Source organism: Lithobates pipiens, unplaced genomic scaffold, assembly GCF_037356315.1.
Source record: "Lithobates pipiens isolate NorthernLeopardFrog02 unplaced genomic scaffold, aLitPip1_a1.2 Scaffold_1, whole genome shotgun sequence".
In the NCBI taxonomy this organism is placed as follows: Eukaryota; Metazoa; Chordata; class Amphibia; order Anura; family Ranidae; genus Lithobates; species Lithobates pipiens.
In genome coordinates, this window is record NW_027507685.1 from 103,141,621 (window position 1) to 103,169,312 (window position 27,692).

At 41.3% G+C, this 27,692-nt stretch overlaps 1 protein-coding gene across 3 annotated transcripts in view; it reads right to left on the reverse strand.

The window, feature by feature from the left end:
* The window catches only part of ASTN2 (astrotactin 2), a 661,578-nt gene that overhangs the window by 5,024 nt on the left and 628,862 nt on the right, over nucleotides 1–27,692 (reverse strand). For all 3 annotated transcript variants that reach the window (XM_077468007.1, XM_077468041.1, XM_077468112.1), the window contains 3 exons: nucleotides 19,369–19,510; nucleotides 11,694–11,794; nucleotides 3,615–3,798 (listed from right to left, as the gene is read on the reverse strand). In XM_077468007.1, coding sequence (XP_077324133.1) covers nucleotides 3,615–3,798; nucleotides 11,694–11,794; nucleotides 19,369–19,510 — 427 coding nt within the window. The remainder of the gene's footprint in view (nucleotides 1–3,614; nucleotides 3,799–11,693; nucleotides 11,795–19,368; nucleotides 19,511–27,692) is intronic.

Sequence of the window (27,692 nt, forward strand, 5' to 3'; positions counted from 1 at the left end):
AGGATATTATTTCTAATTCTCGGGTGTTTGTGCTGCCAAATGAAAGCATTAAGTATCCCTTGGAGCTTTTTAAGATGGGCTTGAAGGGGCGGGAGGGGGATGGAACGGAAGAAGTAAAGGATATGGGGGAGTAGATACATTTTGGTTTGTGCAATTCTACCTGCCCAGGAAGCCGGTGTGGTCAATAGGTCTTTGGAGAGGCGGTGAAGTTTGCCCAGTAGAGTTTCAAGATTGGTTCTTACCAATATGGAGCTGGGGTATGTCAGTTGTACACCTAAATACGGGAGGAAAGAGTTGGTGGCCCACGTGAAAGAGGTCTTTGCTGAAATCTGGGACATGGTGTGTGGGTCTAGGCCAAGATTCAGCATTAGGGATTTGGAATGGTTAACTTTGTACATTGAAACAGCGCTGAAGGAGTCCAACGTGCGTTGAACCTCAGGGAGTGAGGTAAGTGGGTCCGTGAGGGCAATGATAACATCATCGGCGTAGAGGCCAATTTTGTGTTCTGTGTCTGCCACCGTAATGCCTTTAATTTGGGGGTTTTGTCTGATAGTCTGCGCTAAGGGCTCCATTACCAGGGCAAATATCAGTGGGGACAAAGGGCATCCTTTACGTGTGCCATTGGTGATTTGAAAAGGGTTCGATATTATGCCCGAGGTCCACACGCGCACTAGGGTGTGTATACAGTCCCAGAATGGCTGACAGGAAGGAGCCTGAAATCCCAACCTTACGGAGGACTGCCTCCATATAAGGCCAGGAGACTCTATCGAACGCCTTCTCTGCGTCCAGGGAAAGGAAGAGAGAAGGCGTTCGCTTACATTCGACCCATTGAATCAGGTCGATAAACCGTCTGGTTCCATCTGTTGTCTGCCTTCCCGGGACGAAGCCCACTTGATCGCGATGTATTAGGTCTGGGAGAATTATGGCCAGTCGTTGGGCGAGAAGTTTGGCATAAAGTTTGGTGTCTGTGCTGAGGAGTGATATGGGACGGTAGTTTGCTGGGCTATCAGGAGGTTTCCCTGGTTTAGGGATAGTAACTACAAGTGCTTCTAGGGATTCCTTGGGGATCTGTCCAGTGCTCGCAAATTGGTTATAGGTTTTGCAGAGATAGGGTACGATGATGTCAGCATATTTCTTATAGTACTCGTTGGTAATGCCATCTGGGCCCGGGGCTTTATGTAGGGGAAGCTTCTTAATGAGAGAATGGATTTCTTCAGGGAGGAAGGGGGCCGATAAGGAGTCTAGTTGTTCAGGGGTGATCGTAGGGAGCGAGCAATATATCATTTAGTGACAACTTTGTGAAAAAAAAAAAAAGTTTGTAATATTCCCGCAACTTGTGGCAAAATATAAAATATTCCATGGACTCAACATGCCTCTCAGCAAATAGCTTGGGGTGTCTACTTTCTAAAATGGGGTCATTTGTGGGGGTTTTGTGCCATCTTGGCATTTTATGCCTTCAAAACTGTAATAGGTAGTGAGGAGTGAAGTCAAAAATGTACGCCCTTAGAAAGCCTGAAGGCGGTTCTTGGCTTTCGGGGCCCCGTACACGGCTAGGCTCCCAAAAAATCCCACACATGTGGTATCCCCGTACTCAGGAGAAGCAGCAAAAATTATTTTGGGATGTCATTTCACATATGCCCATAGCATGTGTGAGCAATATATCATTTAGTGACAACTTTGTGAAAAAAAATAAAAAATAAATAAAAGTTTGTAATTTTCCCGCAACTTGTGGCAAAATATAAAATATTCCATGGACTCAACATGCCTCTCAGCAAATAGCTTGGGGTGTCTACTTTCTAAAATAGGGTCATTTGTGGGGGGTTTGTGCCATCTTGGCATTTTATGGCCTTCAAAACTGTAATAGGTAGTGAGGAGTGAAGTCAAAAATTTACGCCCTTAGAAAGCCTGAAGGCGGTGCTTGGTTTTCGGGGCCCCGTACGCGGCTAGGCTCCCAAAAAGTCCCACATATGTGGTATCCCCGTACTCAGGAGAAGCAGCAGAATTTATTTTGGGGTGTCATTTCACATATGCCCATAGCATGTGTGAGCAATATATCATTTAGTGACAACTTTGTGGAAAAAAAATAAAAATAAATAAAAGTTTGTAATTTTCCCGCAACTTGTGGCAAAATATAAAATATTCCATGGACTCAACATGCCTCTCAGCAAATAGCTTGGGGTGTCTACTTTCTAAAATGGGGTCATTTGTGGGTGTTTTATGCCATCTTGGCATGTTATGGCCTTCAAAACTGTGATAGGTAATGAGGAGTGAAATTACAAATGTATGCCCTTAGAAATCCTGAAGGCGGTGCTTGGTTTTCAGGGCCCCGTACGCGGCTAGGCTTCCAAAAAGTCGACCACATGTGGTATCCCCGTACTCAGGAGAAGCAACAGAATGTATTTTGGGGTACAATTCCACATATAACCATGGCATGTGTGAGCAATATATCATTTAGTGACAACTTTGTGTAAAAAAAAAAAAAAAAAAAAAATTTTTGTCATTATTCAATCGCTTGAGGCAAAAAAATAAAATATTCAATGGGCTCAACATGCCTCTTATCAATTTCCTTAGGGTGTCTACTTTCCAAAATGGGGTCATTTGGGGGGGGGGGGGGGTTTTGTACTGCCCTGCCATTTTAGCACCTCAAGAAATGAGATAGGCAGTCATAAACTAAAAGCTGCGGAAATTCCAGAAAACGTACCTTAGTTTGTAGATGTGACAACTTTTGCGCAAACCAATAAATATACAGTTATTGACTTTTTTTTACCAAATACATGTGGCTGAATACATTTTGGCCTAAATGTATGACTAAAATTAAGTTTATTGGATTTTTCTAATAACAAAAAGTAGAAAATATCATTTTTTTTCAAAATTTGCGGTCTTTTTACGTTTATATCGCAAAAAATAAAAATCGCAGAGTCAGTCAAATACCTTTAAAAGAAATCTCTATTTGTGGGAAAAAAAGGACGCAAATTTTGTTTGGGTACAACATTGCATGACCGCGCAATTACCAGTTAAAGCAGTGCAGTGCCAAATTGTAAAAAGACCTCTGGTCATTGACCAGCAAAATGGTCCGGTCTGAAAGTGGTTAATGAGACATCTGGGGTGTCGAAGCCCTGAATATCTCTCCTGTGCTCCAATACATCTAATGCAGTGCAGATCGAGTCAGCAAAAAAATGTCCACCCAGCTCATCTACCCTACCTGGCAGCACCCGCCATGCCGATCCCAGTCCCGCAATTGGGAAAGCATAACCTAGGATGGCAGGGGCATATGCATGGGGAGGGGGTGGCTGTTTGGAAGCAAACTGGTGGTTGCTTCATTTAAAAGGAAGAATATTAAAACAAAAGAAAACAAATTCATTTTTTGCTCAAAATCAAATCAAAGGACACATGAACATTTCTTGAATACAGTGAAAATGGCAGTTGGAGGTGATTATTATGTTATCTAACAGATGTTTGGCATATTTTTATTATTGGTAGTTGGGGTTGTCATGTTATCTGACAGATTTTTGCCTTATTTCGAGAAATGGCAGTTAGAGATGTCATGTTATTAAACTCATTGTTGTCCTATTTAAAACAAATGGCAGTTGGATCATGGCATCATTCATTCTTACCGAGGTCCCAGCTCATCTTCACTTCTCCAAACAAAGTCCCCGAACTTCTCATACAACGTGTTATAATGATGTTGGACTCGAAGAAGCATTGATGCAGATACTTCCATCAGTGTGTTGTAGGCGATCTGCTGCTCCTTCCCACTGGTGTATCCATTGTACAAAGTGTAAATTCTGTCTGCGATTTCTGTAATGAAAAATAACAAATTTAAAATCTGCCTCAAAAGTAGAACTTGAAACGTTTTCCTCGAACATACATAAATAGCATTTTCCCTGAATTTTATGTAAAGGATCTGCTGTGATGGCATTTAAAGGTCTATTTAAAAAATAAAAAAAAAGAAGCTTGACGAAGGTCACGATCATTTTCCCCACCATAAGGGTAATGTTGTTATTCCCTATGATCGTCATATCCATCTAGTGGCCATCATGTAATATTTTCCTGATTCAGGTATGTCAAGGAAATACTGCATTACCGCTAGCTGAATTTTACACTTTTACATTTTTGCTATATCTCCTGTGGTCTTCTAATCCTTGGAGGAAAACACCTTCCTCTGCCCTTTGTCTCTAGTACATTTTGACCTCATCTTGCTCATTAAAATTGCCCTGCCACTGGACAGTTGTACACTCCTGTATCCCGTGTGGTTTTCTAATCCTTGAAGGAAAACACCTTCCCGTGTCCATTGTCTCCAGGACATTTTGGCCTTATATTGCTCATTAAATCTGGCCCTGCCACTGCACAATTTTACACTGCTGGATCGCTTGTGGCTTTTTAATCCTTGTAGGAAAACACCTTCCCATGCCCTTTATCTCCAGTACATTTTGGCCCTTATCTTGCTCATTAAAACTGCCTGCCGCTGCACAATTGTACACTGCTGTATGTCCTATTGTCTTCTAATCCTTGTAGGAAAACACCTTCCTGTGCCCTTTGTCTAGTACATTTTGACCTCATCTTGCTCATTTAAATTGCCCTGCCACTGGACAGTTGTACACTGCATTATCTCCTGTGATTTTCTAATCCTTATAGGAAAACACCATCCCTGTGCCCTATGTCTGGAGTACATTTTGGCCTCACCTTTCTCATTAAATCTGCTTTGCCAATTGACAATTTCACACTGTTGTATCTCCTGTGGCCTTCTCATTCTTTAAAGGTAAACACCTTCTTGTGCCCTTTGGCTCTAGTAAATTTTTTACCCTCAACTTGCTCATTAAAACTGCCCTGCCACTGGACAGTTGTACAGTTGTACACTGCTGTGTCTCCTGTGGTCTTCTAATCCTTGTAGGAAAACACCTTCCTGTGCCCTTTGTCACTAGTACCTTTTGGCTCATCTTGCTGCACTGCCACTGGCCAATGCATATGCTGCTCTATCATTTATTTACTCCTAATTCTAATTCTTAATGAGAGTATGATAGTAATGTCAGTTCTTGATGATGGATGAGAAGACCTGTTCAGTAGGGTTGAAGTCATGATGGAACAGAATAGGGTCTTCACTAAACTGTTAATGCATGGTTAGAAGCCCATAATTGTCAAAAATGTCTTTGGATGCTGTAGACTTAACAGTACCAATGGAAGCTTCATCACGGGCGGCACAGTGGTGTAGTGGTTAGCACTCTCACCTAGCAGTAAAAAGGGTCGCTGGTTCAAATCCCAACCACGACACTACCTGCCTGGAGTTTGCATGTTCTCCCTGTGCTTGCGTGGGTTTCCTCTGGGTACTCCGGTTTCCTCCCACAATCCAAAGACATGCAGGTAGGTTGATTGGCTTCTGTCCAGGATTGGCCCTAGTATATGGATGGGGACCTTGGATTGTGGGCTCCTTGAGGGTAGGGACCGATTTGAGTGTTCAGTGTTCAGTGTGCAGGGATAGGGGCAATTGTGGACACTCACTCAGGTTGAACTGGATGGACTGGTGTCTTTATTCAACCTTACTAACTATGAAACTATGAAACCTCACCCTTAAGGTTTCTAGGCTGTTGCCTGGTAACTTGAAGATATAGCTCCTGCCATAGCCATAAATTATCTATAGGATTATGGTCCTGAGACTGAATAGGCCACTCCATGACCTTAATGTGCTTTGTTTTGAGCCACTCCTTTGTTGCCTTTTTCGGTATATTTTGGGCCATTGTCATCCTGAAAGACCAATACATGACCTATCTTCAATGTTCTGACTTAGGGAAGAAGGTTCACCTCCAAGATTTTACAATACATGGCCCCATCCATTGGCCCCATCCATTGGCCCCATTATGCGGAAAAGTCAGCCTGTACCTTTAGAAACAGCCCCAAAGCATAATGTTTCCACCTACGTGCTTGACTGTAGAGATGGCGTTCTTAGGGAAATAGTCAGAATTTTTCTTCCTCCAACCATGGCGAGTCCCCCTTCTCGAGAAGGCACATGCACAGTCATGTCAGAGAACATCTAAATGATTCAGAGAAGGATTGGGAGAAAGTGCTGTGGTCAGATGAGAACAAAATTTAGCTCTTTCTTTGGCATTAACTTGACTCGCTGTGTTTGGAGGAAGGAAAATGCTGACTATGACCCTAAGATTACCATCCCTAAAGTCAAGCACAGAGATGTAAACATTATGCTTTGGGGCCGTTTCTCTGCTAAAGGTACAGGTCGACTTGGTCACATTGAGGGGCCAATGGATGGGGCTATGTATTGTAAAATCTTGGGCGAGAACCTTCTTCCGTCAGCCAGAATACTGCCAGAATACTGAATATGTGTCATGGATGTGTCTTCCAGCATTACAATGACCCAAAACATACCGCCAAGGCAACAAAGGAGTGACTCAAGAAGAAGCACGTTAAGATCATGGAGTGACCTAGCCAGTCTCCAGACCTTAATCCTAAAGAAAATGTATGGAGGGAGCTGAAACTTCGAGTTGCCAAGCGGCAGCCAAGAAAACCTTAAGGATTTAGAGAAGATCTGTAAAAAAGAGTGGTCCAAAATCCCTTATGAGATGTGTGCAAACCTGGTAACCAACTACAAGAAACGTCTGACCTCAGTGCTTGCCAACAAGGGTTTTCTCCACCAAGTACTAAGTCCTAACTACATGTTTTGCTTGGGGATCAAATACTTATTGTACTGGACTGTGTTTTATGCTATTTTTTCAGGATTTTTGGTTGATATTCTGTCTCTATCATTTAAAATACACCTATGATATAAATGATAGACCCTTCATTTCTTTGTAAGTGGGCAAACTTACAAAGTTGTCAGTGGATCAAATAATTATTTTCCCCACTGTATATGTTTAACAATATAGCAACAACATACACACTGTTAGAGACCACCGCTTTAAAACACAAAAAATGTCAGTGCCCCCCTTTTCCACTCAATTTAGCACCACACTGTACAAGACCTCTGAAACCATCAAAATAAAATGTTCTATGAAGAGCCATAAAAAAGAAAGATGCTAATGTATTTCTCTTTATACTCGGGAGAGCAATTATTTAGAAACCCCGCTGCCCAGATAACACAGGCTATGCTTTAAAGGTGATGAAACCCAGAAAAGCCTGGAAAAAAAAAATGATGACTGAAATCCATTTCTAAAAAGTCCAGGATTCTCTAAAGTTCAGCCATGCCCTTCATGAAGAGTCAGCTTTTAAAATAAATGGTATACTACAGTATAGTATGAATTGCAACTTACAATAATTGAAATTGTATTGAAAAATGAAAGCAGAAAGTTGCCTTCCTATAAATAGAGATTTATAGGGGCAGAATTTTTTTTTAAAGTGGTTGTAAACCCTTACAAACCACTTTGACCTACAGGTAAGCCTAGATTAAGGCTTACCTGTAGGTCCAAGCAATATCTCCTAAACCTATACGGTTTAGGAGATATTTGCCTGAAGACAGGCACCGCTGTCTACGGCGCATGCGCCGTAGACAGCGGCGCGCAGGCGCACTGAACGCGGCAGTTCCAAAAATGGAGCTGCCGCATTTGTCGACTCCCGTGCGCATGCGCGGGAGTGCCGTCATCGCGGCTTCGCCGAATGACAGCGGCGGAGCTTCAAGACGCCACAAGCAAGATGGATGCGGCGGACTACAGGGGACAGCGCGACTTCGCTGGCTCCTGTGTCAGGTAAGTGACACATAATGGGCTACTATGCGATGCATAGTAGTCCATTATGCTTTACCTTTGCAGGGAAAAAAAGAGGAAGTAAACTCATCAGGGTTTACTTCCTCTTTAAATATATTGGCAGGTTCAACAGCTGTGGAACTTTGTAGGGGGGACTAAGAAAATGTAAAACAATATCTAAAAATTAAGTGCAGATGCACCTATAATTAAATACTGCAGAAAAAAATAATTTATATATATATATATATATATATATATATATATATATATATATATATATAATTATTATTGATTTATTTATTTTGCTTCCATATTTAATATATATTCTTGATCATTTTGAATTTCAGATTAATACCATTTATTTTACATATATATATATATATATATATATATATATATATATATATATATATATATATATATTTTTTTTTTTTTTTTTTTTTTATAAATACTATATTATAGTACAGTGTATATTTGCAATTTAAAATGATCAAGAATATATTAAATATGGAAGCAAAATCAATAAATCAATAATATATATATATATATATATATATATACACACACACACACACACACACACTGATGGGGCTGCACTGATGGCCACTGATGAGGCTGCACTAATGCGAACTGATATCCTACACTGATGGGCACTAATGAGGAGGCTGCACTGATGAGGCAGCACTCATAAGCTGCCATGATGGGGCTGCACTGATAATCGGTGCACTGATTACCAGTGTAAATGCTGTACTCACTGTGCCCTGTCAAATTAGCTCTCCTTTCCTCACACGTTGCTTGACCAGCTGTGATCGGACACAGCTGATCACATGATAAAGGGCCATTGTGATTGGCCCTTTTCCCCTGATCTGTGATTCATTGTGTCCACTGTGACACTTCCCAATGTGAGCCCCAGGGTTCTCGGTAGGACATCCAGGGACATATATTGGCTATAGCGTGGAGGGCAAGTGGTTAGTTTTCCATTAAAGCAAAAATGCCTCCTGAGAAACACTACAAAGCTGAACGATGACCTGAACCGGGCCGCAGGGCAGTATTCCAACATGATAACGACACCACAAACACACCTCCAAGATGACCACTGCCTTGCTAAAGAAGCTGAGGGTAAAGGTGATGGACTGGCCAAGCATGCCTCCAGACCTAAACCCTATTAAGGACTTAGTCACCTTATAATGTTGCAATTTCAGACACTATAGGGATGTATCCATATTAGTCTAAATGCTTTTTTTTTTTTTTTTTTTTTTATAGAGAGGGCTTGCACTCTGCCACCTTCCCTTTGAGGATGCCCCACAGATGCTCAATAGAGGCTAGGTCTGGAGACATGCTTGGCCAGTCCATCACCTTTACCCTCAGCTTCTTTAGCAAGGCAGTGATCATCTTGGAGGTGTGTTTGGGGTGGTTATCATGTTGGAATACTGCCCTGCGGCCCAGTCTCTGAAGAGAGGGGATCATGCTCTGCTTCAGTACAGTACATGTTGGTATTCATGGTTCCCTCAATGGACTGTAGCTCCCCAGTGCCAGCAGCACTCATGCAGCCGCAGACCATGACACTCCCACCACCATGCTTGACTGTAGACAAGACACACTTGTCTTTGTCCTCCTCACCTGGTTACCCCCACACACGCTTGTCACCATCTGAACCAAATAAGTTTATCTTGGTCTCATCAGACCACAGGACATGGTTCCAGTAATCCATCTCCTTAGTCTGCTTGTCTTCAGCAAACTGTTTGTGGGCTTTCTCGTGCATCATATTTAGAAGAGGCTTGCTTCTGGGATGACAGCCATGCAGACCAATTTGATGCAGTGTGCGGCGTATGGTCTGAGCACTGACCCTCAGAGAGTTCTTTGCCATGAGGTTCCATGTTGAACTTCCAGTGACCAGTATGAGAGAGTGAGAGCGATAACACCAAATGTAACACACCTGCTCCCCATTCACACCTGAGACCTTGCAACACTAACAAGTCACATGACACCAGGGAGGGAAAATGGCTAATTGGGCCCAATTTGGAAATTTTCACTTAGGGGTGTACTGACTTTTGTTGCCAGCGGTTTAGACATTAATGGCTGCGTGTTGAGTTATTTTGAGGGGGCAGCAAATTTACACTGTTATACAAGCTGTACACTCACTATATTACATTGTAGACAAGTGTCATTTCTTCAGTGTTGTCACATGAAAAGATAGAAGAAAAGATTTACAAAAATGTGACTGAGGGGTGTACTCACTTTTTTGAGATACTGTATTATATATATATATATATATATATATATATATATATATATATACAAAATCTTTTTTACTTTTTAGGCATTGTACCTATCGTCTCTGATCAGCCATGTTTTATTCACGATATTGATGAAGTTCTGCACATGGTTGGCTTTGCGGTATTTTTTAGATGGAGCGAAGCTCTTATCAGAAGACAAATGATCTGACACATTTCATGCTGTAAAGCCTTTAATCAGAGAATAAAGGTGGTTGTGGAGAAGTGTAATAAACCACCTGTGAGAAAATCAGAGGAGAGCCACACGAGTGCAACATCAGCCAACACCTTCTAATCATCATCATATATATATATATATATCATAACAAGAAAAAAAACTTTTTATTTTCTGCTAAACTTCCCATCCATCATGCAGATTACAGCGTTGTCTATTGAACGCTAATATAATGGAAAAAAATGTAAAAGAAAAATTTCCTGTGGGTGCAAGTGATCATTCTTGCACTTTAATGTGGGGGAAAAAAAGCAAAATAAAATATAAAATAACATATACAATTGTTACACAACCCATATTGTACTTTAATGGAAAGGCTATTTTTAATAATAAATAATGTAATAATAATAATAATAATGTATTATTATTATTATAATAACAATCTATAATAATAATAATAATAATTAATAAGAATAATAATTTATTATTATTATAATAACAATCTATAATAATGATAAATAATATTAATAGTATTATTATAAATAATAATCATTTATTATTATAATAACAATGTATAATAATAATCAATAATAATAATAATAATAATAATAATAATAACCATAATATCAATCTATTATTATTGTTATTTATTATTTATTTTTTATTTCACCTTCTTCTTCTTATTATTATTAGAATATTAATGAAAATGACCTTTCATTTTCAATCTGCATCCGCTGTAATTTTATGTAAAAATGCAATATGGAAACCTGAAGGAGTTCTGATCTACGTTGATGCACAAGATTATTATTATTATTATTATTATTATAATACAGGATTTATACAGCATCAACAGTTTACTCAGTGCACTATTATTATTACGCAGCCACAGAGTAATATTATTATTATTAATTACTACTAATAATAACTATAGTAATGATATTGTACTATAATGAAAAGGTAATTTTGAATAATTCAATGTAATAATAATATTATAATTATTAATAACAACTACAACTACTATACTAATAAAGAACTATTAATAAATGACAATAATAATGAAAATAACAATTAATAATAATAATAATAATAATAATAATATTCACCTATTTTTATTATTAATAATAATAGTAATAACAATAACTATAGTAATAATATTGTAATATAATGAAAAGGTAATTTTTAATAATGAAATGTAATAATAATAATACTATTATTATTATTAAAAACTACAACTACTATACTAATAAAGAACTATTAATAAATAATAATAACAATAACAATAATGAAAATAACAATTATTATTATTATTATTATTATTAATAATAATAATAATAATAATAATCACCTATTATTATTATTATTATTATTTATTAATAACATTATTATTAATAATAATAATAATAATAATAATATTGTACTTATTGTACTTTAATGGACATTTTTAATAATTGAATAATGTAATATTCACGCAATCGGACTGCCGTAGTGAATAAGCCAGTTTGCATTTTTTTACCAGCAAGCATGCAACTCCCTTGTAAACGGCTTTACAAAAAAAATGCTCACCTTCAGCTTTACCATCATCCACCAATGAGCAAGCCGTACGTAAGGTCACCAAACTTTGTGCCGAGTGTCTTCCATGAGTATCCACAGCAATCAAAGTGAACCTGTGGAGGTGAAAAGAACATAAGTAAGCCAAGAGATTGAAGTTTAACACCTGCCTTTACACGCACATGAACTTTAATGGCATCCCAGTCTTAGTCCGTAGGGTTCAATATTGAGTTGGCCCACCCTTTGCAGCCATAACAGCTTCAACTCTTCTGGGAAGGCCGTCCACAAGGTTTAGGAGTGTGTCTATGGGAATCTTTGACCGTTCTTCCAGAAGTGCATTTGTGAGGTCAGGCACTGATGTTGGACGAGAATGCCTGGCTTACAGTCTCCGCTCAAATTCATCCCAAATTGTGTTCTATCGGGGTGACTCTGTGCAGGCCAGTCAAGTTCCTCCACCCCAAATTCGACCATATCTTTATGGACCTAGCTTCTGCTTGATCCCTTCCTGCAACCACTTGTTACTGACCTCTGGCTTATTCCTTGACTACGCTTCTGCTTGATGCCTACCTGTAACCACTTGTCACTGACCATTGGCTTGTTACTTGACTACATTTCCGCTTGATCTCTACCTGCGACCACTTGTCCCTTAACTACACTTCCACTTTATCCCTACCTGTAAACACTTTTACTGACTTTTGGCTCGTTCCTCAACTACCTTTCCGCTTGATCCCTACCTGCAACCACTTTTTACCAACCTTTGGCTTGTTCCTTGACTACGCTTCTGTTGATGTCTACCTGTAACCACTTGTCACTGACCGTTGGCTTGTTACTTGACTACATTTCCGCTTGATCCCTACCTGCGACCACTTGTTCCTGACCTATGGTTTGTTCCTTAACTACGCTTCCACTTGATCCCTAACCTGTAACCAATTTTTACCGACTTTTGGCTTGTTCCTCAACTATCTTTCCACTTGATCCCTACCTGCAACCTCTTGTTACCGACTTTTGGCTCAATCCTCAACTGCCTTTCCACTTGATCCCTACCTGCAACCTCTTGTTACCGACTTTTGGCTCGTTCCTCAACTACCTTTCCGCTTGATCCCTACCTGCAATCACTTTTTACAAGCCTTTTGGCTTGTTCCTTGTCTATGCTTCTGCTTGATCCCAACCTGCAGCTATTTGTTACCAGAAAAATATTAATCGGTGTATACTGCGCTGTGACGAGGACATTGATTAAGCCGCCAACACAGCTTCTAGACAAAAGCATGGAAAACAGAAACAGACAATTTTGTGTAGCGCTATATCAAAGTGTCAGGAAAAACATGTCAACATGCATATATCTGAGAACATCTAAATAAATAGATATTACATGCTACTGCATGAGCACAAAAAATGTAGAATCAAACATTTAAACAAAAAATAAATATATGTGAAAGAGAATATACGTGGAAAGAAATATTTTTTTTTAGATATAGTCATTCGCAACCTCTTTAACAGAAAGTGCAAATACTAGATGAGTCCCACGAAGTCCAACATCCAGTGTCAAATTGCAAGAAAAAAATCAGGAAAGGCTTCAAGGAAAACTTTCAAGGTGTGTTCTTCATGCATATAACACCACCACCACCACCATCACCGTGAGACTTGGGGAGGCTTACCGTAGAACTTGGACTTAGCTAGGCATATGCCCCCCAAGTCATGTAGGCTTATAGCTGGAAATCAACCCAACAAATGTCTGTAAAGGAGTCCACCCAACGCGTTTCAACCATGGAGACCAAGGAGTCGTCATCGGACACCCCACTTCTTTACAGACATCGCTTGCAACTTGTATATCTATGTACCGTTTTGATTCCTTCAAAATGTGAGTGTTCCTTTATATGCTTTATTGATTAAAACGCTTTTTTGACAATATTACGCTATGTCGGATTCCTATTTTTATGGTTTTATATACAATACTGTGACCCTATCTCCTACTGGATAACAACGAATTATCGCTAAATTGATGTTGTGGTGTGAGCCGAATTTGTGGTCTATCTATACCTGTTAGGTTTATTTCCAGCTATAAGCCTACACGACTTGGGGGGCATATGCCTAGCTAAGTCCAAGTCCTCCGTTAAGCCTCCCCCAGTCTCACGGTGGTGGTGGTGGTGGTGTTATATGCATGAAGAACACACCTTGAAAGTTTTCCTTGAAGCCTTTCCTGATTTTTTTTCTTGCAATTTGACACTGAATGCTGGACTTTGTGGGACTCATCTAGTATTTGCACTTTCTGCAAATGACTACATCTAAAAAAAAAAAAAAAATGTCCACGTATATTCTCTTTCACATATATTTATTTTTTGTTTAAATGTTTGATTTCACATTTTTTGTGCTCATGCAGTAGCACGTGATATCTATTTATTTAGATGGTCTCAGATATATTTTGTTGACACATTTTTCCTGACACTTTGATATAGCGCTACACAAAATTGTTTGTAGCCATTTGTTACCAACCTTTGGCTTGTTCCTTGACTACGCTTCTGCTTGATCCCTACCTGCAACCACTTTTTACTGACCTATGGTTTGTTCCTTAACTACACTTCCACTTGATCCCTACCAGTAAACTCTTGTTACTGACCTTTGGCTCGTTCTTCAACTACCTTTCCGCTTGATCCCAACCTGCAACCTCTTGTTACCGTCCTTTGGCTTGTTCCTCGACTATCCTTCTACTTGATCCTAAGCTGCAACCACTTGTTACCAATCTTTGGCTATTTTATTGACTACACTTTTGCTTGATCCCTACCTGCTATATCTGCTACTCGACCCCCGACTTGCTGATCTCCTGGTGGGATGATCCTGAGGACCATGACCACCATGATACTAACACACAGCAAAACCCATCTCCAGCAACAGGAGCTCTGGTTAGGGCTTAGACCCTGCATTTTGGGTGAGCCCGCATTATCCTCCAGGGTGACCTAGGTGTTTATATTGTCCTGGCATTTTCAGGCCTCAAGAAATGAGATTGGTCATCAGTATTGATAAATTTTCAGATCTATATCCCGTAGTTTGTGGACCCTATAACTTACCTACAGACTAAATAATAGACACCAAGTTGGGTTATTTTCACCAAGAAAACGTAGCAGAATACATTTTGGCCTAAATTTATGAAAAAAGATTATTTATTTGCAAAATTTTATAACAGAAACCAAGAAAAACGTGTTTTATTTTTTTTTTACATTTTCAGTGTTTTTTCATTTATTTAGCAAACAATAAAAAAAAAAACAGTGTTGATTAAATACCACCAAAAGAAAGCTCTATTTATGTAAAATAAATGATAAACCTTTCATATGTGCACAGCGTTGTATGACTGCGGAAGTGTGACAGTGCTGAAATTTGGCCTTGTCAGGAAGGGGATAAAAGTGCCCGGTATGGAATGGGTTAAAGATGTTACATAGTTAGTCTGGTTGAAAAAATCAAGTCCATCCAGTTCAACCAATAAAAAGGGGGGAACAAAACAAAACAATCATATATATACACTTCCATATCCACAATGGATCCAGAGGAAGGCAAAAAAACACAGCAAAGCATGATCCAATTTGCTCCAGCAGGGGGGAAATATTCCTTCCTGAAACTTCATGGGGCAATCGGATATTCATTGGTATCAGTGGGAGGAATAGTGTCCCATCATTGGTATCAGTGGGAGGAATAGTGCCCCATCATTGGTATCAGTGGGAGGAATAGTGTCCCATCATTGGTATCAGTGGGAGGAATAGTGCCCCATCATTGGTATCAGTGGGAGGAATAGTGCCCCATCATTGGTGTCAGTTGGAGCAATAGTGCCCCATTATTGGTATCAGTGGGAGGAATAATGCCCCATCATTGGTATCAGTGGGAGGAATAGTGTCCCATCATTGGTATCAATGGTAGTAATAGTGTACCATCATTGGTGTCAGTGGAAGGAATAGTTCCCCATCATTGGTGTCAGTGGGAGGAATTACATAGTTACATAGTTAGACAGGTTGAAAAAGTCCATCCAATCCAACCAATAAAAAAATAATATCATACAATCCCATATACACAATCCTGTACCCACAGTTGATCCAGAGGAAGGCGAAAAAACTCCAGCAGATCATTATCCAATTTGCTCCAGCGGGGGAAAAAATTCCTCCCTGATCCCCCGAGAGGCAATCAGATATTCTCTGGATCAACTCTACCTATAAATGTCAGTATCCAGTTATATTCTGTACATTTAGGGAAGAATTCAGACCTTTCTACTGTGCTGGCCAGAACCACCTCTGGAGGGAGTCTATTCCATGCAATGTCCAACATTGGCCTAAAATCCCTTTCACTGTCGAAATGCGCCAGTGGTATCCAGGCCAGGCTCAGGTAGTATCACACAATGAAGTCTCAACAGACCTCTTGGTTGCAGTCCCCGGCCCGGGACTCTAAGCTCCTTCCCCTTTTATTGGCCACACGTACAGGGGGGAGCAAGGTCTCTAAGCATTTACACAATAAGCCACCTGGTTCCACCAAAGCTAGATAGGATCAGTTACGGAACCTTCTAACTAATAACGATAACTGGGGGGGGGGGGGGGGGGCTAATTACCAGGATTTCAGGTTGCTGTGATTTTTATTTTTTTGAACGGTCCGATTGTCAGTTTTTATGATGAGAAATAAAGTTTTAGATTTTAATCTTTCATCGCACCAGGTAATCAATTTCATTCCCTTTATCGTCCTGTTTATATGCAGATTATACATTTGACTTTGTTGCAATTTTTTTTTGATGTTTTCTAAGGGAAATTTTTTGATGTTTTCCAAAGGACTACAAATGCTGGAAAAGCTTTTGTAGTTTTTTTTTTTCTTACAAGTTTATATATTTATTATTGTTGTTATCTCGTGTTCTCAAGTTCTCAGCAGGTGGACGTAGGTTCCATCATTCATCACATGAATCGCAGGAAATAATAGCACCACACCGGTGGCTTGAGTCAAGAAAAACGTAACAAGCCAATGAGAGAGTCGGTGGTGTTAAGTGACTTCTCAGGAGTGGTGCCCCCAAGGGTGCTCCAAGCATCACTAAGGGACCCCATTGTGAGAACGGACACTAGGCCACAACACTACATGTTTTTTTTGTTTTTTTTGCACAGTGCCTCGTGGGCTAGGCTTTTTGACCAAGGCAATTTTCGTTACCAGGCCACAAGGTCTTGCCACTACACATTACTGACCTTTTTTTATTTTTATTTATTTTCTTCATGTGTATATCACTTTGTACTTATAGGTGTGTCAGGACCTAGATCTGAGCCTTCAACCTCTGCTGTCTGACAGTGTCTCTTCTTTGATGAACCTTGAACTCTTTGCTCCTCCCAAGAACTTCCTTTTTAAGCCATGCTTTGGCACTTCCTGTTTGCCAGATTACTAAGCTTTGTCAAGACAATCTCTCTCTCTTTTTTTTCCTGCTGTTGTCCGCTACCTTTGGCTTGTTCCTCAGCTATGCTTGAGCTTGATCCCAACCTGAAACCACTTGTTACCCACCTTTCACTCATTCCTTGATTATGCTCCTGCTTAATTCCCTATCTGCAACCACTTTTTACCAGCCTTTGGCTTGTTCCTTGACTACGCTTCTGCTTGATCCCTACCTGCAACCACTTTTTACTGACCTTTGGCTCATTCCTTGACTACGCTTCTGCTTGATCCCTACCTGCAACCACTTGTTGCTGACCTTTGGCTCATTCCTTGACTACGCTTCTGATTGATACCTACCTGAAGACTTGTTCCTTGACTACGCTTCTGCTTGATGCCAACCTGTAACCACTTGTTAGCAGGTTTTGGCTTGTTCCTTGACTACGCTTCCGCTTGATCCCTACCTGCAGTTACTTGTTACTAACCTTTGCTTGTTCCCCAACTACGCTTCTGCTTGATGCCAACCTGTAACCACTTGTCACTGACCATTGGCTTGTTACTTGACTACACTTCCGCTTGATCTCTTCCTGCAATCACTTGTTACTAACCTTTGGCTCATTCCCTGACTACATTTCTGCTCGATCCCTACCTGCAACCACTTTTTACCAGCCTATTGGCTTGTTCCTTGTCTATGCTTCTGCTTGATCCCAACCTGCAACCACTTGTTACTAGCCTTTGGTTTATTCCTTGACTATGCTTCTGTTTGATCCCTACCTGCAACCACTTTTTACCAACCTTTGGCTTGTTCCTCAACTAGGCTTCTGCTTGATCCCAACCTGCAACCATTTGTTACTGACTTATGGTTTGTTCCTTAACTACGTTTCCACTTGATTTCTACCTGTAACCTCTTTTTACCGACTTTTAGCTTGTTCCTCGACTACCCTTCTGCTAGATACCAACCTGTAGCCTCTTGTCACCGACCTTTGGCTTGTTCCTCGACTATCCTTCTACTTGATCCTAACCTGCAACCACTTGTTACCAATCTTTGGCTTTTTTACTGACTACACTTTTGATCAATTCCTACCTATATCTATTACTGGACCCCAGCTTGCTTACCTCCTGGTGGCATGATCCTGAGGACCATGACCACCATGGTACTAACACACAGAAAAACCCATCTCCACCATCAGGAGCTCTGGTTAGTGATTAGACCCCGCATTTTGGGTGAGCCCGCATCATCTTCCAGGTGGGCCTACTACTATCCTGCTGGCCGGTGGGATCTTCTCTACTGCTATAGCTACTGGTCTCTGAACCTGACCCCTGACCATGAAATTGTGTTTATTTTTTTATCAAGAATTGGATTGGTGTGGGTCCTTGAACCTACCCTGAAGTCTAGTCTAGGGGGAGGATGTGTGGCCCTTAGGTTCCATCATCCCCTGCCTTGGGGGTGGTCTCCCTTCAGCTAGTAGAGGAGTAAAATAGTAAAGTAAAATAAAAGCTCAGAATGTGCTTGTGTGATAGCAGAGAACCTTTGTTATTGATCAGTGGAATGAAAAAAAAATTAAGGAAAAAAGTTTTAATTTTTTTTTACATAGTTTTGAAAACCCTTTCCTTTATTTTAGGCTGTGCCAGATGATTTTACTACTCAAATTAATAGTAAATTATTTTGAAATCCCTTCTTCATAAATATAAAGGACACAAAATACATATCAGAACAAGACATGATTAATAGAATTATTTAGCTGCAAAATGACCAATTTTGCCATCTGTAAAATTTAGCCCAACTGGTTTTAAAAAAAAAAAACATTTTATTTCTATTTATTTTTTACAGGGTGTATTTTATTTTTTAAAGTATTTTCATTTGTATTATTTATTAGCCTTCGTATTTGTGTTTTTTTTTTTTCAATTTGTTGTGTATTTGATTATTATTTTTACACTCTCTGGTTCAATTTTTTTTATATTTCATTTTTTACTGCTTTTTTTATGTGGGAAATTTTTTCTAAAATTATTAAGCTAAAAAATTTTGTGTTTTTGTACCAAGAAAAAAACGTATTTATTTTTGAATATTCAGAAAAATGTGTTAACCGGTTCTCGTTAATTCAGATATTTCTGAATTAATTCATTTGTCAAAATTAGTTTAAAAAAAATGAATTTGGAACGAAATGAATTGCACATGCCTAATTCATACTTACACTTTCACTCATCCCTACTAAGGACTTACAAAGCAGAGCATCAGCTACGGACAATTAGAGGCAAATATTAATTAATTAATAATCCCCCCTCTCAATATTGCGTGTCAGACCTCGTCTCATCTTACTTGTAAAGACTGTCGGCCTCCAAGCACTTGAAGATGACGGAGTAGAGGTTTTTGTCCGTCGATCCACCATGGCTTCTACCGGCCGAAATACAAGCAGTACCCAATCCGGACAATAAATCGTCAGTAAGGCTCAGGGACTCCCCTAACAAACAGAAGGGAAACCGAAGAGAATGGAAACATAAATGTTATTCCAAAGAATAAATTAATTTTATTGATAAAGTGTAAAAAGATAGATGACGACTATTTAAGAATTCAAAGCTCTTCAAAAAGTTGCATTCATTCTAAAATACCGATACACACTATATTACCAAAAGTATTGGGATGCCTGCCTTTACACGCACATGAACTTTAATGGCATCCCAGTCTTAGTCCGTAGGGTTCAATATTGAGTTGGCCCACCCTTTGCAGCTATAACAGCTTCAACTCTTCTGGGAAGGCCATCCACAAGGTTTAGGAATGTGTCTATGGGAATGTTTGACCATTCTTCAAGAAGAGCATTTGTGAGGTCAGGCACTGGTGTTGGACGTGAAGGCCTTGCTTGCCATCTCCGCTCTATTTCATCCCAAAGGTTAAGATCTGGACTTGAGGTGGAGGCCAGTCAAGTTCCTCCACCCCAAGCTCACTCATCCATACAAAAGTTTCTAAGGTAGCAACACTTGAAGCACAAGCCCGCAACTAGTACCTTTCTTAACTGTTAAATACATTCCCATGTCCATGTCTCTGTGGAGCCCTCCTTGGGCCTTAGGCCAGGGCTGCCTTGGGCCATTTTGCCCAAAATAATAATAATAAAAAAAAGATTAAAAACGAGGCATGGTTTTACTGCCCCTTGGCAGCCCACCTAAATTGTAACATAACAGCCTAATGGGGCTGTGCACCTTCTGTGGCCAGATGCTTTGCTTCATGGCTACACCAATTTTAAATCAAGCTGCAAAGGTTGATAGGAAGCACCCCCCTCCCCCCGGTTAAACTTGTTCATTGAGATCAAGGGGGCTGCACCATGATTACGAGCCAAATGTGGTTGTGGCATGGTTCCCACAATGTTAAAAGTGCCTTCTGTGGTGTCATTAATTCTGGCAGCTCCACCAATTGGCAACTGCAGTGCGTTTTTGTATGCCAAACCTCATGGTGCCCCAACACCAAGAAGTTTGGCGCAGTGCAGGGGTCAGGGACTTCTGTTCCTGCACTTCTCATAGGTAGGGGAGCCCATGGAAATTAATGGGAAACCCTACCGGCAACGTGTGCGCACAGATCTGAACCGAGCCTAAATCTGCTAGTCTGACCATATATATATATATATATATATATATATATATATATATATATATATATATATATATATATATATATATATATATATATATATATATATACACACACACACACACATATATATGGCTAGTAATCGTGGTGCGGGACCCTTGATCTCAATGGAGGACAAGTTTGAATGGGGGGCGGGTGGCTTCCTATTTCCTATCAACCTTTGCAGCGCAACTTAAAAGTCAAGGGGAACCTAGTTCCTCTACGGTTTCTCGCACACAGGGAGGCAGCTATCTGATTGGATGCTGGTACCCCATGTGACTTTGGTGGCTATCTTGGGTCAAGCAGAGCCTGTTTCAAAAACTCTGGCTATATATATGTATATATATATGTATATATATATATATATATATATATATATATATACGTATATATATATATATATATATATATATATATATATATATATATATATATACATACATATACACATACACACACATATATATATATATATATATATATATATATATATATATATATATATATATATATATACACTACCGTTCAAAAGTTTGGGGTCACATTGAAATGTCCTTATTTTTGAAGGAAAAGCACTGTACTTTTCAATGAAGCTAACTTTAAACTAGTCCTAACTTTAAAAAAATATACTCTATACATTGCTAATGTGGTAAATGACTATTCTAACTGCAAATGTCTAGTTTTTGGTGCAATATCTACATAGGTGTATAGAGGCCCATTTCCAGCAACTATCACTCCAGTGTTCTAATGGTACAATGTGTTTGCTCATTGGCTCAGAAGGCTAATTGATGATTAGCAAACCCTTGTGCAATCATGTTCACACATCTCAAAACAGTCTAGCTCCTTCCAGAAGCTACAACACTGACCTTCCTGTGAGCAGATTGAGTTTCTGGAGCATCACATTTGTGGGGTCAATTAAACGCTCAAAATGGCCAGAAAAAGAGAACTTTCATCTGAAACTCGACAGTCTATTCTTGTTCTTAGAAATGAAGGCTATTCCATGCGAGAAATTGCAAAGAAATTGAAGATTTCCTACAACGGTGTGTACTACTCCCTTCAGAGGACAGCACAAACAGGCTCTAACCAGAGTAGAAAAAGAAGTGGGAGGCCGCGTTGCACAACTAAGCAAGAAGATAAGCACATTAGAGTCTCTAGTTTGAGAAACAGACGCCTCACAGGTCCCCAACTGGCATCTTCATTAAATAAATGAATAAGGAAGGCTATCACTCCATTTTGCAATGCCATACCATACCCAGTGGACAGCGCTTGATTGGAGCCAATTTCATCCTACAACAGGACAATGACCCTAAACACACCTCCAAATTGTGCAAGAACTATTTACAGCAGAAGCAGGCAGCTGGTATTCTATCGGCAGGGGCGGACTGACCATTGGGCTACTCGGGCACTGCCCGAGGGCCCCATGCCACTAGGGGGCCCCATCAGGGTTGCCAGCCTCAGTAAAACCCAAGATTATAGTTGCCCCACCTCTCCAGTACCTTCTCAGCCAATAGAAACATGTCTGTGTGTACTGTGTGTGTGATATTATACTGTGTGTGTGTTTGTGTATACTATGTGGCCCCATAATCTCTGATTGCCTGGGGGCCCCATAATCTCCTATTGCCCGGGGGCCCCATGAGTTGTCAGTCCGCCCCTGTCTATCGGTAATGGAGTGGCCAGCACAGTCACCAGATCTGAACCCCATTGAGCTGTTGTGGGAGCAGCTTGACCGTATGGTACACCAGAAGTGCCCATCCAACCAATCCAACTTGTGGGAGCTGCTTCTAGAAGCGTGGGGTGCAATTTCTCCAGCTTACCTCAATAAATTAACAGCTAGAATGCCAAAGGTGTGCAATGCTGTAATTGCTGCAAAAGGAGGATTCTTTGACGAAAGCAAAGTTTGATGTAAAAACAATGTTATTTCAAATACAAATCATTATTTCTAACCTTGTCAATGTCTTGACTCTATTTTCTATTCATTTCACAACGTATGGTGGTGAATAAGTGTGACTTTTCATGGAAAACACAAAATTGTTTGGGTGATCCCAAACTTTTGAACGGTAGTGTATATATATGTTGAAAGGCCAGTATGGTGGCCTGTATTTATGGGAGGAGCCCGGAGGAGTAATTGATCAGCCCGTTCAGCTGTGTTCCTTATCAGCCAGTACGGTGGCCGGAATTTATGGGAGGAGCCCGGAGGGGTATTTAATCAGCCCATTCTGCTGTGTTCCTTGTCGGTTCCTGTGTGCAATACCACAGATCTAGGGCCGACTATTCGAGACCGTTCGATAGAAGGAGTGCAGTGTTCGTGAGTTCCGTCTTCATTGAAGTCCTGTCTTCATCCTCGTGTTACAGTCGGTTTTGCCGTCGTGAGCGTTCGTGTATTGTCTGAGGCGCAACACTCGAAAACTTGCCGGTATCGTGCAACGCATCTGGTTCGGCGGTCACGGGTAGGGCTTCGGCTCCCATTTCTCATTTCATGTTATTCATGTCACTAAACTGTGATCTGTTGTACTCACGAACCACTCACTGAAATATCACCTTCATATTTTTCCGATATCGTTCACGCGTCCGTTACCTCTAAACATTTGTGCTCCTTGCTTCTCGAAAGAAGTCGTGGTCATCCGTTCGTGACACCACATCGAGCATTTCATTTCACAAACCCGCTATACTGACCAAATCACTGGTCTCTACCGAAACGTCCGATTCGTTCGGTTCATGTCGAAATTCCCAATCAGATGTTCTAAATTCTAATTAACCGGCTCATTTTAATCATTTTAATCATTGCATTTCATTTTCATTCTTCTCGAAAGAAGTCGTGGTCACTCGTTCATGACACCACATCGAGCGTTTCATTTTTCAAACCTTCCGCATACCGACCAAATCACGGGTCGAAAATTCCCAAACAGACGTCCTAAATTCTAACTAACCGGAGAGGTTCAATCATTTCAATCATTTCGATCATTTCAATCATTTTCAATCATTTCATTTCGGTCACGAGTCGCGCTCCGATTCGAATCTAGTCGCATCTCCGATGCACCGATTCGCTCCGGTGTGCCCCAGTTGTCGGCCTCATTTCAATACATGCTCCAGGGACAGAATCATTCGCAGGTTCAGCCACGGTTTTCGATTCTTGTCTTTGTCATGGCATATCATTTCTGGTCACCTATCACGCCCCGTTACGAATCCAGTCGCATTATATCGATGCACCGATTCGCCTCAGTACGCCCAGTTGTTTGGCCTCATTTCTATACATGCTCCAGAGACGGATTCTTTACCGAATCGGTGGGCCACTCGTTGATTCCGGTCTCTGTCATGGTATGTCACTTATTACGCTCCGATTCGAATCCTGTCGCAGTTATGTGCACCGATTCGTTCCGGTGTGCCCAGCTGCTTCGCCTCATTTCAGTACATGCTCCAGAGACAGGGTTCACCGTTGATTCTTGAGCGCAGCCGTTGATCCCTGTCTTTGTCATGGGTATCATTTCGTTTCACCTATCACGCTCCGACACGAATAGTCACACCTATGTTCTAATTCGTCTCGGCGTGCCCCAGGACTGGCCTCATTTCAGTACATGCTCCAGAGTCCGTTTCGTGCTCAGTCGCAAAGTTACGGCATGGCGATTCGGGCCTCTGTCATGGCGGATTCACTCATTTCACTCATCTCACTGACACCTCCTGCACCTCGGTTCAAACCCAGTTGTTTTACAAATTCGGGTTCTGGACGGGGGGCCATGCTCATTTGGCCTCATTTCACTAATTGCCTCATTTCAGTACATGCTCCAGAGTCCGGCTCGCTGTCAGTGGCGCCTGTGACACGACCGAGCTGCGCTTCTGTCATGGCAGGTTCTCATCAAAGGCAACATTTCATTTATGTTTGTTCGTCTCATTTCATTTCAAAAAAAGGAAAAAAAAAAAGGGGGGGGGGGAGGAAGAAATAATAATAATGGAAAAAAAAGGGGGGAAAGAAAAAATATATATATATCTAAAAAAAAAAAAAAAAAAAAAAAAAAAAAAACATTTCATTGTGTTTGTTTGTCTCATTTCATTTTTATATCATTTCGTTTCATTTCAAAGCTCACCACTCCCATTAGGAGTCACCATTTGGCCAGTTGTCTATGACAGGTATGGAATCCTCAACTGGTTTTGCCTTTGTGTTTACAGGTCAGTCAAGTCCAGCAGCACCCTCCATGCACTGATTCATCTAGGCATGCCCCAGGTGTCTTGACCTCATTTTGTTCTGTGCGCCGCAGTTCCAACTCATCATTGATCATAAACATACCAATTCTTGTCTATATCATGGCAAACATTTCATTTATTTCATTCCACATATTCATCGCTTACCAACTCAAATCCCTCAAACCAGCAACGCATTAATCCGCACCCGTCTTTTCAGCCTTATGGGTATAATTCAACAATTCATATCGGATTCATTGTCATCTACTCCACGATCGTTGGGTCGGATTTATCACATAACCAATTCATAGGATTCATTTCACACCTACATCCGGTTCATATCGGATTCATTTCGCACGCTTCCAAGTACAACTCTGTGCAAGCTTGTTGCTAGCACGCATCCGATCACAAACATCTTGCAGTCATCACAAGCACATCTAGGCATAACTCCCTGCAATCGTGGCAGACTCACATCCAAGCATAAACTTCTTGCAATCGTTGCAAACATGCATCCAAGCATAGACTTCTTGCAATAGTTGCTAGCACACATCCTAGCATAAACGTTGCAGTTGTCGCTAGCAAGCCCCAGGCACGAACCTAGTACTATCCTTGCTGGCAGGCAGTTCTGGCTGGCTCAGTGCGTTGCTGGGTAAGGCCTGGATATCTTCCTAACGTACGTAGTATAACGGGGTGCTATATTGTAGGTAGGTTGATCCAGGGAGAAATCTGATCGCCGCTCGAGGGGTCAGGAAGGAATTTTTTCCCCTGCTGTAGCTAATTAGAGCATGCTCTGCGGGGGTTTTTTGCCTTCCTCTGGATCAGCTGTGGGGATAGCATTGGGTGTGTCGGGTTGTGCAATGTTGTTCGTCTAAATTGTTGATTTTGTCGTGGGCTGGGTGGACTTTGTCTTTTCAACCTAGCTAACTACGCATCCTAGCATAACTTCTTGCAATCGTAGCAAGCACGCATCTTGGCATAACTTATTCAGCCTTTTCAGGTCATACTGCTCACAGCCCTGTGTCCGGACGTCTGCGACATCACCGAGTCCAGCCACCACAAACACATCTCCAGTGACGTTAACTCCCTTGCTATCATTGTGTGCACACATTTAAGCGCAACACTTGCTATCACGGCTAGGCGTGCAACTTAGCATAACTTGTGATCGTTGCATGCATTTTGTTGGCACGCAGCCTCACATCATTTTCAGCGGTACTCATTTGGCCACTTAGCCCCAGTGACTACGCCACTCGCCATCCCTGACGCTCATTTCTCCCGTTGGGCAGTTGAGTTCAGCTTCCGTCCTACACCAGAGGTCGCGTTGCCACACGCAGCTGGCTTCTTCTCATAACACGGTCAGGCTATATCTAGCCAGCACCCGACATTTCTATCCTTACAGGACCCCGGTGAGCCGTCTGTTGATGGCCCATACAGTAAGATCCCCTCTAACGGGTATCCAGAAACATCTGCCCGTAGCCAACGCTAGACGCTTGCTCATCACAACTGCCATCTTTAGGGACATGTAGAACATCCTCGCACGCCAGTTTCCCCCTTGACAAGCTGACCCTATCAGGTCAGTTTTTCAAACACTTCACCCACACACAGGGGTATACCTAGAAGCAGCTTCAGTCTGTTTCGGGTATGCTCAGTTCTGCAATATGGTCATTCCCCAGGGTTGGTCTTTATGTCATGCATCCTCGTCTTCTCCTCCCAGATTCAGGGCCCCTGTCAGACCCTTAATCTGGATGCCACGGATCTTTCAATATCAGAGGTTCCGTACTACGTAGATCGGTATATCATGTTTATACCGTCCATCTTGCCCCTATCACCCCAGCTAGGGACAGATGTAGCGACCATCACAGGCTTCGCTGCAATTTTTGGCCACCATCAGGCAACCAGCTGAGATTATTGCAAGATAGGTCTAAATCCCTAGCAGTCATGTCCTGCCTGGGTAGGCTGGTACAGCTGTCGTTATAATTGACTATACATTGTTCCTGGCCTAGAGCAATCTCGTAGCGGATGCGCTGTCGTATTTGACTGTAGCCGATCCAGTGTCAGCCGTTGTCCTTGGTCGGTCTCACCTAAACCTCGGTTTAGTACAATATCTACAAACAGCGACCAAACTCGTAAACGTCTCACTTTCTCGCAACATGCTCAAACTACCAGACGGCCTGGAGGGCCTTCAGAAATTCCGGATACACCTCTCCTATGAAACCTCCAACATCAGGCAGTTACTGGCCTTTCCCTCATACTGTCATACCCAGCTGCCTATCCCATAACACTGTTCGGCTATACCTAGCCGGCAGGCAACATTTCTTGTCCTTGCCGGACCCCGCAAACCTTCTTTATTCATGTCCCACGCTGGTTGAACCGTGCTTCGTGAAGTCCAGGAAATCCAACCGATGGTCGGTGACAAATGCTTACCCGAACGGGTGACATCCTTAAGTGTATTCCGACCATCCTGACTATCCCCTCGTTTGTTCTCTCCCCTAGCATGGTCCTACAAGCAGCCAGGTGTGACCTGGAAAGATCACCTGCGGTAATCCAGCGGGCCGAGAGCTATGTAGACGCTACTTAGCCTGATACAAAGATCACTTCGTACTTCCCCTAGCGGTTTCAAAGAGCAGCAAGTAAGCTCCAGCGTAGACATCCACTTTTACAGAATCGGTAACAGCGGGTCCCCAGACTATGTCATTGAATAGCTAGGCAGGTAGAAGTCTGCCTGCTTCACCCAGTACAGCCACAATCCTCAGGTGGAAATAAGCTCAGGCATCTGTTAAACTCACTCAGTGATCGAACTCAATCGATAAAGAGCAGTTCCCTACCAGTATGTTTTTGCCCCCTTATTTTGGTAT